This window comes from Diabrotica virgifera, chromosome 1, assembly GCF_917563875.1.
Source record: "Diabrotica virgifera virgifera chromosome 1, PGI_DIABVI_V3a".
NCBI classification, from domain to species: domain Eukaryota; kingdom Metazoa; phylum Arthropoda; class Insecta; order Coleoptera; family Chrysomelidae; genus Diabrotica; species Diabrotica virgifera.
In genome coordinates this window covers 235,799,777-235,814,971 of record NC_065443.1, presented here as the reverse complement: position 1 = coordinate 235,814,971, position 15,195 = coordinate 235,799,777, and the positions used below count along the sequence as shown (strand labels likewise).

Sequence of the window (15,195 nt, the reverse complement as noted above, 5' to 3'; positions counted from 1 at the left end):
GCCTTTGTTTATAAAAAAAATGAGGTCGATTTACGAGTACCTCTGTATGTATTTTTAATTAACTATCTCCCCCCTACGATTTAGTACCTTCAAATACCTGTATTGATTTTTACCCTGAAATCGCTCATATTTATTTTTCTACCCTGGTGTATAAATAGGAGACATCATTGTCTCTTCTTCATGCCCAAAAATATGGAACACATTTACTTAATACTCTTTAAATGATGTAGATTGTAAATAAACATAATTATATATAAAAAAAATACATAATAACTAATTTCATGCATGTGCAAAGATCCGATGGAAGAACTGTATTTGAATATTTTATCTATCTGGCCTTAATCGAAAGTTAAAAGCCACAGGTAGCTTCTGACTACTGTTGCCAACATGTCAACGGAACAATTAATTGACAGTGACAGTAGACAACAAGTTACAACAAAAAAAAAAGAAGAAGAATAATATCTGGAACTTTCAATATTGCATTAGATTACTTCATTTTATAGATATATTTTTAATATTAAATAAAAACCATGGCTGATTGGGATACAGTGACTGTTTTAAAGAAAAGAGCACCTAAAGCTTCCACAATGAAAAGTGAGCAAGCAATAAATGCAGCTCGTCGCCAAGGAGTAGCTGTCGACACGCAGTTAAAGTGTAAGATAATGACTATGTTATTTTTATTTTTATACCATAATGTTACCTTTTAGGGGGTGCCGGTAGTAATAAACAACATGTAGCAACAAAAAATACTGCTAAATTGGATAGGGAAACAGAAGAACTGAAACATGAATCCATATCACTGGATGTAGGAAAGTTGATCCAACAGGGTCGTCAGTCAAAGGGGCTCAGCCAAAAAGACCTTGCCACAAAAATTAACGAAAAACCACAAGTTATAACAGACTATGAAGCCGGCCGAGGTATACCAAACAATGCAATTATTGGTAAAATTGAACGTATCATCGGAATTAAACTCAGAGGAAAAGATCGTGGACTACCAGTAGTACTGCCCCCAGGAAACAAAAAGTAGGTGAGGTCCTGGGGGAATAACATAACAATTTTGATTAAGGTTTTTCTACCTAAATAATAGTTCACTTCTAGGATTCCTGCATTTACTGTAAGAACCCTTGCAATCTTACACCCATATGTAGGGTTAATATTAAATGTTAAGTTGTTTTTTAGAAATAAAATCTCTGTGTACCGCTACTGTAATAAAATTAATATTAACTGTTTAAATAAAAAAATAAATTGGTGGTTTGAACACACCCGAATGGATTGGTTTATTTTCTTTCAGAATGATTTAATTTCTATAATATACAGTCAAAATCGTTTATAATGACACTGGCTATAACATACAATCGGATATAACGAACAAAATAGTAGGTCCCGTAAAATGACATAAAGAAAGCATTTATATTGCTTATAACGAACAAATCGGTTAAAGTGAACATATTTCTTGGAAAAATAGCAGTTGAAATATTGGTTACAACATACATATCTGTACCTCGGAAAGATACAACATCCATCTTTTTCAATTATGACCTTTTTACACACTATATAATAAACAATGAATAATATTATGTAATATAAATAACGAATGCATGATTTAAATGACAATAGAGACAATGTTCTAATATAATATTGTTTTCACACCTCAATAAATAGCTGTAGCAATGACACTTTGTTGGAAAAAGTTTAACCCGGCACCTGCCACGTGGCTTTGCAAGGCGCCGACTGTCACGTGGGGTGCTCACAGCACCCCTTTAAAATTTTCTGTGATCTACTTGTTTAAAAAACAAAATAATGTGTTGAGTAACACAAGAATATAAAAAAACATGTTTTATTAACTTATTAGCCACTAATATGTTATAAAAGTTAAAAATAAAATGAAAAAGGTGTTATAAGCAAATTAGCAAGTACTGAAGTACCAAGCCATAATAAATGAAGTCAAGTATAATATCTAAAAAAATTAAGATATTGTGAGTATAGAGTCTATATTAATCAGTTATTTCAATAAAAAATGTAAATTTGACCTGTTTATCAACAATACAAAAAAATGATGCACAGCTCCGTTACCAAACTTGAAATACCAAATATTTGATAAAAATGTGTTATGGGGTGCTCGTAGCACCCCATGTGGCAGGTGCCGGGTTAAAATTGCTTTCCTGCAAAGTTATGAAAATGGGCATTGTATTGTTGTATCTCTCCGAGTTACCGATATTACCAAGAAATGAAAAGGAAGGTTTTATTAATTTATGTTTGTGATGGTATTACATCCTGGCTGGGTCCACGTGTAAGTCCTTTAGACACTAATTAGACTTCTTAGGCGGCTCCATGGTATTACAAGATTTTGTTTACATTATTTGGTAATTTTAAAAATAAATAGTTTATGTGTGCCTACATTTTTATAATACGATTTTGAGAACCCGTTATATTATGAGTATTGTTTATTGACTACCTGTACTCATTCCAATACATATTATTATATGTATGTATGTACATATTTAGATTTACGTAAGTACAATAAACACATATCGATCGCTTAGTGTGAAAACCTCGTATCTCATTTTTTTTTTCAAAAATGACATTTTGGTGGTTTTAGTTTGAAAACCTTGTATCTCACGATTTACAACTGTTAGAAAAAATCCAAATACACTAGACTATTTTCTACAGCCGAAAAAAGAAACCATGTATATCAATTGCTCTCTTGATTTAGTGTGAATACCACGTATATTTATAACCAAGACTTTGGTACTTAATTTGGAGTATTTGTTTGAGAGATTCGATTTGGAGAAATGTTTTTTGTGAACAGTAAAAGGTAGTCCTGCGTACAGAAACACTTTATGAACCTTAAATCAAAAGATTTGTACTGTATCAGTCTAGTATTTGGAGGTGTGCAATATGTTCTGAAAAATGAAAACCTCGTAAATAATAATGAACACAATCTCATTTAAGATGAAAAACACATATATCAAGATATACGAGGTTATCATAGAATAGAATAGAATAGAATACTTTATTGGTATAGCTTTACAGCTGCCATCATAAAGATGGATATACACGTCAGATATACAACACAATATAGTCACAGACACATAATCAAATACCTATACATACACTTAAATTTTAGATTTAACATAATGTACATTGATAAATATGAAAATTATTAATATTAGACAGAACTCATAACAGCAATCTAGTTGCTAAGTATTCTTCTACACTGTAGAATGCATGTTTACATAGTATACTTTTCACAACTCTTTTGAATTTCACCGGATGCAAAGATCTAACTTCATTTGGAAGATGATTATATAGCCTGACCCCCACATAATCTGTGGACTTCTCAAATTTGGATAGTTTGTGACCAACAGTAACAAACTGATTGGCATTCCTAGTTGAGTATGCATGTAAATCAGAATTTCTCTTGAATGAATGTAAATTATGCTTAATATACAATATGGATTTCAAGATATATATGGAAGGCAACGGTAAGATATTGTTATTAATGAAAACTTGCTTACAAGTATGCCCAAAAGGAATATTGAAGATAAGTCTAATAATTCTCTTCTGTTTAATAAACACTGTGTCTGATTTTGTGGAATTACCCCATAACGTAACATTATAAGTAAGGTGACAATAAACCAAAGAATAATATACATTAATGAGAGTTTTAATACTGAGTGTTCTCTTCAACTGTACTAAAGCATAGAATGAACAATTTAGTTTCTTATTAACATATTCAACGTGAACATCCCAACTCATAAACTGGTCCAAGAATACACCTAAAAATTTTATGTTTGGAATATTCACAATTTCAGGAATAGACACAACTGGCATATTTCGTTTGCATCTAAAATGTATATACGATGTTTTATCAATATTCAGTTGTAGCAAGTTTTGTGTACACCATGTTTGGAATAATCTGATAACCCTTGACACTCTATTTTGAAGCTCTACGTATGTATGTGCTGATACAATCACAGATGAGTCATCTGCGTACATTACAATGTGGTCATGAGTAATATGATCGGGTAGGTCATTGACAAAAATAAGAAATAGCAGTGGTCCCAACACAGATCCCTGCGGCACTCCTACATCTACACTGAAGATGTCTGACCTTTCCTTGTTTAATTCAACATAGAATTTCCTCTCCAGAAGATATGAGTTCAATAAATTTAACATGTTACCTCTTATTCCGTGGACATACAATTTGTTAAGGACAAATTCAAATTTAAGACTGTCGAATGCTCTGGAAAGATCAAAGAAGATACCCACTACAAGAAGACCATCATCAAGGTGCCTATAGACAGATTCCATAAATACTTCAGTAGCCCCCTCTGTTGATCTTCCGGATCGAAAGCCATGCTGTTCTGAACACAGTGCATTATTTTTATATAGTTACTTGGTCAAGGGCTCTATATACTGCAAGGATATTTACGTGTTTTTCATAGTTAATATTTGTATTTCCAATTTAATAGCAACATTTAACACTTTTAGCTCTAGGCCAATATCAGATATTTGTCTCAATGTGCTCGAATTAAAAATATGTAGCGGTAATTTTTGGTTTTAGGTTATATTATGCAGAAAATCAGTTTTTTGCCTCTCCTGTAAAATTGTAGTTTAATGAGATACGAGGTTTTCACACTAAGCCATCGATATGTTAAATATTATGTGTAATATGTTATAACATATTATAGGTATAGATTAAGTTACACATTTTTGTGTAATATCGTTTATAGCAACCTGTTCGTTATAACATATATAACAGCCTACAGAGAACACTGGCTACAACATACAAAAACCACCAGTCCCCTGAAGTTCGTTATAAACGGTTTTGACTGTAATGTTGGTACTCACCTATATAAATCTATCTATTTAATATTTATTCTGACTGAAAACAATTGACCAATGCTATTTAAGAGGGGAAGTTAGAAAGTAAGCCATTGATTTCTAAGTTTTGTTTGCTTATGAGTTTTCCTCTTCTTGATACACAAGCAACAGATATTGGGAAACCCATGTAAAGTGTTTTCTAATAGAGAATACATTATGTTGTATTTTTTTTATCAGATCTCTGTCTCCTCAGTCTTGATCCCCGGAGAGAGTGTAGTGGTCATAGTGATGTATTGTCTGTCTCCAAAGATTTCTATCTCTTTTAACTCATGCATAGGTCTTTTGCATATTCCCGTAATTTGGTAGATGGATATTCCCCTTGATCTTTGGCCTCCAACCTTTCCTTGGATAATAAGTCTTTCCATGTTTTCTGTCTTTTCTCATAAAGTTTCTGCTCACAACCTCAAATCGGTCAATCGTGGTTATGTGTGGATGGTTGTTATGTATACTGCTAGTCATAAGTTAGGGATATAGAAAATTATCCTCATTTTCATAGTCGATTTTTTAGTGAACAGTCGTGGATGGTTATGTATACTGTGAGGCATAAGTTAAGGATATAGAAAATTATGCTCATTTTCATAGTCAATTTTTTAATTATTTTAGATTTTTCTTTAGTACTTACGCAGTTGTGCAAAGGTTTACTCAAACTTCTTTTTTTTACTTATACCAAGTGGAAGAAAAGAAATGTTTTTCTTATGTTTAGTTTGAGACACCCTGTAGGGAGAAAAAGGTACAAAGGTGGTTATGCATCGATATTATGTTGAAGTCTCATATTTTGTGAACATTTTATTTTCTTCATTTCTCTGATATCTTTAATAACAAAGAATGTAGACAGTTTTACTCTGTAACCCTTTCAATGCAGAAAGCGCACCGGTGCGCTTTGTTAATTGTTGATAATATGAAAGGTGCATAATGTTGATAATATGAAAGCCGGTCTCTCATCGCATTAACTGTTAATTAAGCAGAGCAGGGCCGCACAGTGCAACTCCCTACTATTTAACACTGCACAGAAAGGGTTAATATGTGTTTTAACTGACGACATGCAATAAGTGAGGAGGCCATATCTTATCATACCACTAAGATGAAATTATTTTCGTATACTCGTATATAGTTCAAGAAAAGTGTGTTCAAAGAAAAAAAAGTCTGTGTAATGTACCTCTCGCTCAGAGCCTATTTTACTTCAAATCAGGCCCGAGGCACTACACAATTTTCGGGCCCCTAAATATAATTTAATAACAATAATAATAATAATAACTTTTTCAGGTAACAGGTAACTTTTTTTTAATATTATCCGACTTATAGAGCAGATAATTTTCTCTATAGTTGCACTAGGACTTAACACATTGTTTAATTGTTTATATAAATTATTAAACATGAGTAAAATTGAATAGGTATAATATAATAAATAGTACATTACTGGTACATTATAAATAACAATAAAAAAATTTAATTAACATATTAAAATATATACAGAAATTACCTGCAACTAAAATATAATAAAAACGTCTCTATAAGTACTTATTATACAGTGAGGACGTTTGAGTTGGAATAAATTCGTTATCTCGAGAATGGGTGAATTTGGAGAGAAATCCTGAGACAGGTTGATTTTTATTTTTAAATTATGACTTTTTGGCATATATATCATACTAGTGACGTCATCCATCTGGGCGTGATGACGTAATCGATGATTTTTTAAAATGAGAATAGGGGTTGTGTGATAGCTCATTTGAAAGTATATTCAATTCTCTATTCAGTAATATAAATAATAACCTAATTATTTATACAGGGTGACCAAAAACTTTCTTTTTATTAAATTAATTGACACAAAAAGAAGAATGTAAGCAATTTATTTAAATCAAAATACATTTTACTGCTGTCAGAAAACAGGTAAAAATATTTATTTCACAAATAAACATTGCTCTTCGCAATAAATTCAATGTTCAAACTGCTAAAAGACAGGTGGGTGGCAGCTTTAACATTGACATGAATTTAAGCGAAAATAATATTTATTTGTCAAATAAACATTTCTTTCTGTTTTCTGACAGCAGTAAAATGTATTTTGAATTTGCATACATTCTTCTTTTGTGTCCACCCTGTATAAAAAACTGAATAGAGAATTGAATAATCTTTCAAATGAGCTATCACACAACCCCGCCTACTCTCATTTTCAAAAAAATCATCGATTACGCCATCACGCCCAGATGGATGACGTCACTAGTATGATATATGCATATGTCAAAAAGTCATAATTTAAAAATAAAAATCGACCTGTCTCAGGTTTTCTCTCCAAATTGGCCTATTCTCGAGATAATGAATTTATTCCAACTCAAACGTCCTCACTTTATATTTAAAATAGCCAAAGAAGGCAGATTTTGTTGATTTGGAGAATTTATTAAATACGACATTACTCTTTTCTGTACTTTCCCCTGAAGTGTTGCTAATGGGAATAATGGGTTAAATAAATTTTAAGCAACGTTTCTACGTCGATATGGTGTTATTTTCAATCAAAAAGGTCATGATACTTTGCATATATTTTGTAAGATAATAGATGTGCTGTAAAGTTGTTTAAAATGTAGATTCCACTCATCAACATCAGCATCATGTAATAAAAAAAATATTTACAATATTTTTTTACAAAAACATTTACAATATCTTCACATGTTATATTAATTAACATGGATGTGTGTATTTGACAAATTAAGTTTGTGTAATTAAATATTTAAGTATTTTAACAAATAATATTATTTCGAATTTTGGTAACAATAAATTGTCAAATGCTGTTCCAAATTTTCTAACACAAACTTATATAGAATATTTTTTGACATCAACTGATGTAACTCGGGCATTTTTCAAATTTACGATAATAGTTGGTTCTAAATTAAGTGGTTCTGAAAATGTCCACCTAGTACTTGAAGCTCTTCAGAAATAATCTGGTAATCACTGTTTTTTTCATGGACGCTTCACATTTTTGGAAAATTTCTTTTTAAATATTACCTTTAACGTTTCGACACAATGATTTAATAGTAATTTATGATATAAGTGTTAAAAGTACACGTTTAAGGCACGCATGTGAAAATTTGCAGAATGAGCGAAGCGAGTTCTGCAATTCACATGAGTGCCTTAAAAATGTACTTTTTAACACGCATATCATACAATATTATTTCTACAAACGTAATTACAGGACAATATCTACAAAAACTTTTACTTGAACTTGACTGACATTCCATTTTCATATTTTTTTGACATTACATCAAAATTGCCTATACGGTCAATACGAACTGCAGTGCCATAAAAATTTTAAAGCACTAGTGCCTTAAAGTAGCATTTTTAACGCTCGTATGGAGTGCTAAAAATTGCATTTTTAACACGGTTGTAGAAAAATTATTTTATTAAAACTGCACTATCTATGTACTATGATAATTTCGAGGATTCTAATTGGGTATATACGCTCTGAGCTTCGCTGGTGTCGCTCCTAGCGGTTACTAATTCAACTTTTACCGGTAATTTTTAAATTTATTATTTAATTGTTATCGCTAAATATTTACAACGCAAAAAAGTAATTAAATTGTAATCGATTTTTTTTTAATTTTTCTAATCATTTTGACGTTCTATTGATAAAATATCAATTTCTTACTTCGGATACTTTGACAATAATCGTGTAGATGGCGCTAAGATTATAATAGATTATTTATAATTAGATATTACGGAACATTAAAAAAACTTAAATTCAGTATTTAAAACGTAAGTATATTTAAGGTAAAAATATATACCACAGCTTTGACCAACTAATATTGTTTATAATTAATGTTTTTAATTTTAATTTTAAATTAATCACTTTGACATTTATGTCAAATTTCCAGTAAACGTTTACAAACTTGTCACTACTGGCGTTCGCGAATTTGTAAATATCCCCTCTACGTACGAGCTCACAGCGTATAGTTTTCTGAACAAAACTATAGTTTGATTTTATGAGTGACAGTTGCTGTTGAAGAATGTTATTTTGGAATGCTTGCTTAGCTTCCAATAGAGATTGGCAACTATCATCCGTTAAAAGGTTACTTAATTTTTTCAAATTACCAAAATGATCAACATAGCAATTAGCTGCTTCCAACTTCCAACCATGTTCCCCATTGTGTTAAAATGGGTTGCGGTGGCAGTGTAACAGCAGGAAGCACATAATATAACATTGTATTCCTACAGGTGATTTCAGGAATATCTTTTGACGCTTGTTATTAAACTGTTAACTAGTGAAAATTGTTTTCTTATTTTCTCTGTAACTCTGTATATTCCATACGCTAAACATGTAACATGTTTGGATAAAATAGTATAATAGTAATATAAAACAGTGGCAACTGTTGCCTTATAAAGTCCATCGATAGAGGTTCTATCATCCTCTGGAAACTGCAACCCACAGGAGCAAAGTTATATGTTGCCTGAAGTTAAATCCAGGAAAATTTTAAACATCCTATTAACAACAAGAATTTAATTTCCTCGTGGAAATTTTATTAAAAAATATTTGTTTGTACCACCGTGTAAATATTTAAAATAAAATAACAAATAATACGTATGTACTTATGGTTTTGTCACAAAATGAGCAATAAACTTTATCCACATCCACAGATGGCTCTTTGAAAGAAGGTTTTATCAAAATTGAAACACAGTTGTTTATTTTCGGCATTTTCAAAGCAGGGTACTTATTCACAAAGACACGTGTTTTCACGGCTTTAATTTTACAATAGCAAAATTGACCCTCTAAATAAAAATTTTTACCTACTGTATAAGCTGCAGATATTGGTTATATTCAAGGAAAAAACGTGACAACACGTAAGCCGCTATCTTTTATTAGGTAGGTACTATACAAACTGTGTACAAACTATTTATTTTAAAATTTTCATGTCCTTTTAAAAAAATTGATAAGAACGGTTTATGGTTTATGAGTATACCTCTTATTGTATCATATATAATTTCCTGTTCGTAAAATGAAAGAATTTTGAAAATTTATGCTGTTATTGCAATTAAAATTTTTTTTTGTTATCTTTCCGGGCCCCATTAAAATGCGGGCCCGAGGCAGGTGCCTCACGGGCCTAGTGGTAAAATAGGCCATGCTCTAGCTATTTAAAGAGCATCCACATAGACACCAAATCCATACTCACTATCAAGGAAAGGTAAAGGGTGATTCATTTAGAGGTACATTTTCCAAAAAAAAACAATGAAAAAAATTAATTTTCTTTCAAAATCTTTAGTATGTACCATACAAAAGAACCATTATTAAATAATAATAATTGTAAATTGTATTATTAATTGTTAATTAATAGTAATTGTAAATTTTACAATTACTTGTTAAAGAAATTTTTTTTCAAATGTTGGCTGTTACTGCGGTTAAGATGGTTCATTCTGGTTCATTCTGAAGTTCTATTTCTCAATGACACATTCGAGCATTTCAATGGGTATTTGATTAATCACTTGATTAATATTGACCTTCAATGTCTCAATCGTAGCCGGTTTTATTCATATAGACTTTTGGCTTTAGATAGTCCAAAAGGAGAAAGTCTAGAGGTATGATGTCACAGGATATAGACAGCCAATTCACTGGTCCGAAGCGTGAAATAAATTGTTCACCGAATCATTCTCGCGGTAAAGCCATGCTTTCACAGGTGATATGGCAAGTATGTAGTGCCATATTGTTGCAACTGAATATCGTCGAAACCACGAGCTTCGATTTTAGGTACCAAATAGTCCCTTAAAATGGTGCGATATCTGTCTCCATTCACAGTAACATTCTGGTCGGCCTCTGTTTTAAAGGACTATGGACCGACGATTCCACCGGCCAATAAACCACACCAAACAGCTGTTTTCTTTCTGAAGTAATGGGAACTATTGAACCTCTTCGGGTTGTTTATCATCTCAAATACGAACATTTTGTTTATTCACGTACCCATTAAGCCAAAAATGAGCCTCGTCGGAAAACAATTTTTTTTTTGAAAACAGTGGATCTTTTGCAAGCTTATCAAGAGCCCATCGACTGAAACAGTGAGGACCAACCAAAGAAATTATCTTTACGAAGTAAATGTCAAGAATGGTTCTTTTTTATGATAATACCAATTTTCAAATAAAATTCATTTTTTTCATTGTTTTTTCTTTTTGAAAAAAGTACCTCTAAATGAATCACCCTTTATAAGTACAAAAAAGAAGTTTGAGTAAACCTTTGCACAACTGTGTAAATACTGAAGAAACATCTAAAATAATAAATACATACACAAAAAAATAGCGGAATCTGTTAAACTGTTCACGAAAAAATCAACTATGAAAATGAGCATAATTTTCTACATCCCTAACTTATGCATCACAGTATAGTCTATCCATTATCATGATCTTTATTTTTGAGATGTTCAACTACTATCTGCGGACTTTAAATGCCTACATTATTCATATATAGAATCATAAGATTCGATTCCAGCAATAAAATTACTGGTAAATAACTTTTCCTTCTCTTTTACTAATTAGCCCAGATAGTCCATGTGGTGAAACCGCTCCCGTCTGGAAAAATTTCTGATGGGGTTTCTTTGTGGATTCCTATTCAAAAATGTCCCCTTTAAACAAATCTGAAGGGCGCCGGCCGGAATTTTAGGGCAGAAATTATTTAAACAATGTTTTTTAAACAAATACAAAAGATCACGTTTTTTTGCTCCGGAATATATATTTTTAAGTTTTGTGGGTCATTCTAAACGAGAAAGGTATCTTGTAAATTTTTTCAAAAATTGATAGTTTTTGAGTTATAGGTGTTTTAAAATCTGAAAAATGCGAAAATACGCATTTTCGAGGCTTAAAAACCTATATTTAGTTTAATATTTTTCAGGTCCAGATACTTAAATTGAAATTTGGACATTAAGCTTCAAGATTCTGAAGAGTTATCGCGTCTATCCGTAATTTAAACCGTTGTTTTCTAATTGTTAAATTATGCATGTCCATCCGATTTTTTTACCGGTGCGGCGCGCTCTATTTCAGAAATCTCCTATTTTCCTCCGAAAAATTTTTTTTCTAGATTCTTTGGGACATTGTAAATAAAATAAGTTTCTTCACATTTTTCTCAAAAGTTGATAGTCTTAAAGTTATCAGCGATTTAAAATCCGAAAATGCGTTTTTTTGGCACTTTTCGGATTTTAAATCGCTTATAACTTTAAAACTATTAACTTTGCAGAAAAATTTCAAGAAACTTATTTTGTTTAGAATATCCCAAAGAATCTAGAAAAAATATTTTTCGGAGGAAAGTATGAGATTTTTGAAATACAGCGCGCCGCACGGCAAAAAAATCGGATAAACACGCATATTTAACAATTAAAAAACAACGATATAAGTTAAGGTTAGACGCGATCACTCTTCATAATCTTGAAGCTCAATTTTTAATCTTCAATTTAAGAGTTTTTAAGCTTCGAAAATACGTATTTTCGCATTTTTCAGATTTTAAATCACCTATAACTCGAAAACTATTAATTTTTGAGAAAAATTACAAGATACCTTTCTTGTTTAGAATGATCCAGAAAATCTAAAAATATATGTTCCAGACCAAAAAACGTGATCTTTTGTATTTGATTAAAAAATTTCTGCCCAAAAATTCCGCCCGGCACCCTTCGGATTTGTTTAAAGGGGACATTTTTGAATAGAAATCCACAAAGAAACAGAATCAGAAATTTTTTCAGACGGGAGCGGTCTCACCACATGGACTAAGAGTATATACCTACTGTGGCAAATTAATTATATCTTTCCAAATTTTGGAATGTGTTTAAATTGTAGAACAGTGTTTTTAATATATATTTCAATCCTCTACAAATATTTTCTCATGACTTGGTGTAAAATATTTAAGGAAGCGGGAATTAAACAGTTTAGAATTTTACATTGAGTTTCCTATGGCCCTTTTTACGATTCACCACCCGGTGTCGATGGCTGAAAGAGTGAGTATTAGTGATTTGAATCAACCTGCCCTTTTGCACTACGAGATGAGCTATCCACACAGCACCCCAAAAGATTACTTCATATTGCATAACAGACTAAAAGTTTGCATAATATACTGACAGTAAGATCTCCTAGCCTAGATTGTTTGTCAATACTCTTAATGAGTAGCAGGCCCTATTCAGTTTTGTCACATTTTGTATTTGTTCTCTCCGATTTAGGTTCTGGTCAACATGAAGACCAAATAAATTTAACTGATCTAACATGTTCTGTGTTTTGCGACAAAAAATTAACTGTATATCTGGCAACTGTTCTTGTGACTGACTGGTCTTATCAGTAGTAAACAAAAACGATCTTATCAGTATTAGATAATCAACCAAAAAGATAAAAGGGCCTAAGACGCTCCCTTGTGGCATGACTAACTTCATAAGTTGTTCAGTTCAGAGTAAACCTTACATTCCTGTTTCTTCAAGCATAATTTTTGTGATCTATATTTGAGAAATGATTTTATCCATTTCAATTCCCGTCCTTGTATTCCATAATAATGTAATTTTTGTAATAAAAGAACATGAATTAGGCTATCTAAAGCGTTAGATAAGTCTAAAACAGCAACTAGCGTTTTCATGTTTGCCTCTAGTTTTTCTAAAATTTTTCATATAAAATTATAGGTAGCTGTCTGAACAGACCCACCTGTGAGAAAACCATGCTGCGTACTAGTGTACAAGTTGTTTATATTAAAAAAGTTGAGTATTCGGGAATACATTCCTTTTTTTAATATTTGTAAGATGATGCTTATTGGTCTATCGTAGTAACATCACCATTTTTAGTGGCTTCACAATTGTAAACTTTGTGGAAATTTGCCTTGCCTGAAAAAAATATTAACTATAAAGGAGAGGGGAACAAAAATCTCTGATGAAACAAATTTAACGCATTCGTTACCAAGGGGTATTTAAGTTTCGTCTTCATAAATCAGAGCTTTTTAAATTGCAACGGGTGAGACGCCGGTCTATGGGAAAAATTGATGTGGCTCATATATGAGTCGCTTGGTAGCGAACGTGTTAATTAACCTTTCAGAGATAACGTGGCATGATGGTACACAAAATGTAACGTCGGACTCACAGTCCGCAAATCCAGAAAAGGTCCAGAAACAAATATTTTCGGAAAAACGGTCTGAAAACTTGTTATATATTTAAAATAGACAAAAAAACACTTGTACACAAATTTATTATAATTATTTGTATTTAAACTCTTGCTTTGAAAATAAATGTAATGAAATGAGACACTCTTTGTGGAACATCCAAGACTTCTGAGATTGGCTCCATGCTTTTTCTTTCATGTTGGCGTGGTGGTACAGTATCTCTTCGAAATCTCCTTTCAAACTAGCATCGTCGTCGACAAGGTTCAACTTCTGGCTCAGAATCAGAGAGAAATTCTGCATGATGTTCTTCTGCATGATTCTTGCTTTTCTTCTTCTTTCTCGAAACTTTTTATGCTCCTCATCAGGGACGTCGGAGGCGTTTTGCTTTTCACAACTCATATTAAAAAAATCTGTAAAGTTTATATCAATCACATATACATAACACATAATCAGTAGGTAGATCACTCATAATTGAGTAGCTCAGTTTCAAAACTCGTTATGTCCGTATAAACAAAAGTTTGAGAAACTGCAAAAAAACTGTGGCTAGTTTATTTTAGCACACAATATTTTGAATTTATTTTTATTTTAAGTGTTAAAAATAGCTTATTATAAGTACTTGATGGCAAAAATCTCACATTGAAGGTTTAGCAAAAAAATCAAAAAAACTTTTTGACATAACGATATTTGCAGCAGTTTAGAGAAGTTAACGAGTTTTGCAGCAGTATCATAGAGTTATATATTAGCATAGAGAGAGTGTCATTCAGAGCGAAGTGACGACACCATCTTTTGTATTTGGATTAGTGCTGTTTCACTCTTACGCATAGTAAAGCTACTACAGTTGTCCTCCTCTTCCGTGCCTATATTCACACTGAATGTCATCATAGATTTTCGATACAATGTGTTAGAAAGAGATGCAGCAAACCAGTCCATGAGATCTTGTCGACAGGAAGCGCGGAAGGTAGGCTCTCTCTATGTCAATATATACCTCTATGAGCAGTATTAGACATGCTACCTTGCTACTTTAGCTTTAGTTCTTTTCCAGTTTTCTACGTTTTTCCTCTTCGTTCTTCCACATCATGGAGGAACTGGTTGAACAGTTAATGGGTTCATTATTTAACTATAATGCTAATAATTGATTATTGCAACTAACACCGGGAATAAACACGAATAAGAGGTTAGATTCTTCTTCTCAGTTATCAGAGAAGAATACGAAATATTCCGCA

At 31.9% G+C, this 15,195-nt stretch overlaps 1 protein-coding gene across 1 annotated transcript; it reads left to right on the top strand.

Annotated features, from left to right (window-relative positions):
• Positions 1-421: 421 nt before the first annotated feature.
• LOC114333292 (endothelial differentiation-related factor 1) lies at positions 422-1,272 on the top strand. Its single transcript, XM_028283152.2, has 2 exons — positions 422-654; positions 708-1,272. Exons 1-2 carry the CDS (start codon positions 531-533, stop codon positions 1,025-1,027), a joined length of 444 nt encoding a protein of 147 aa, XP_028138953.1. The 5' UTR covers positions 422-530; the 3' UTR covers positions 1,028-1,272.
• Positions 1,273-15,195: the final 13,923 nt, after the last annotated feature.

Bases quoted from the DNA above. Each gene is read 5' to 3' on its own strand.
- LOC114333292 (XM_028283152.2), top strand. From the start codon at position 531: ATGGCTGATTGGGATACAGTGACTGTTTTAAAGAAAAGAGCACCTAAA. The intron at 655-707 runs GTAAGATAATGA...GTTACCTTTTAG, and splicing joins TGTCGACACGCAGTTAAAGT to GGGGTGCCGGTAGTAATAAA.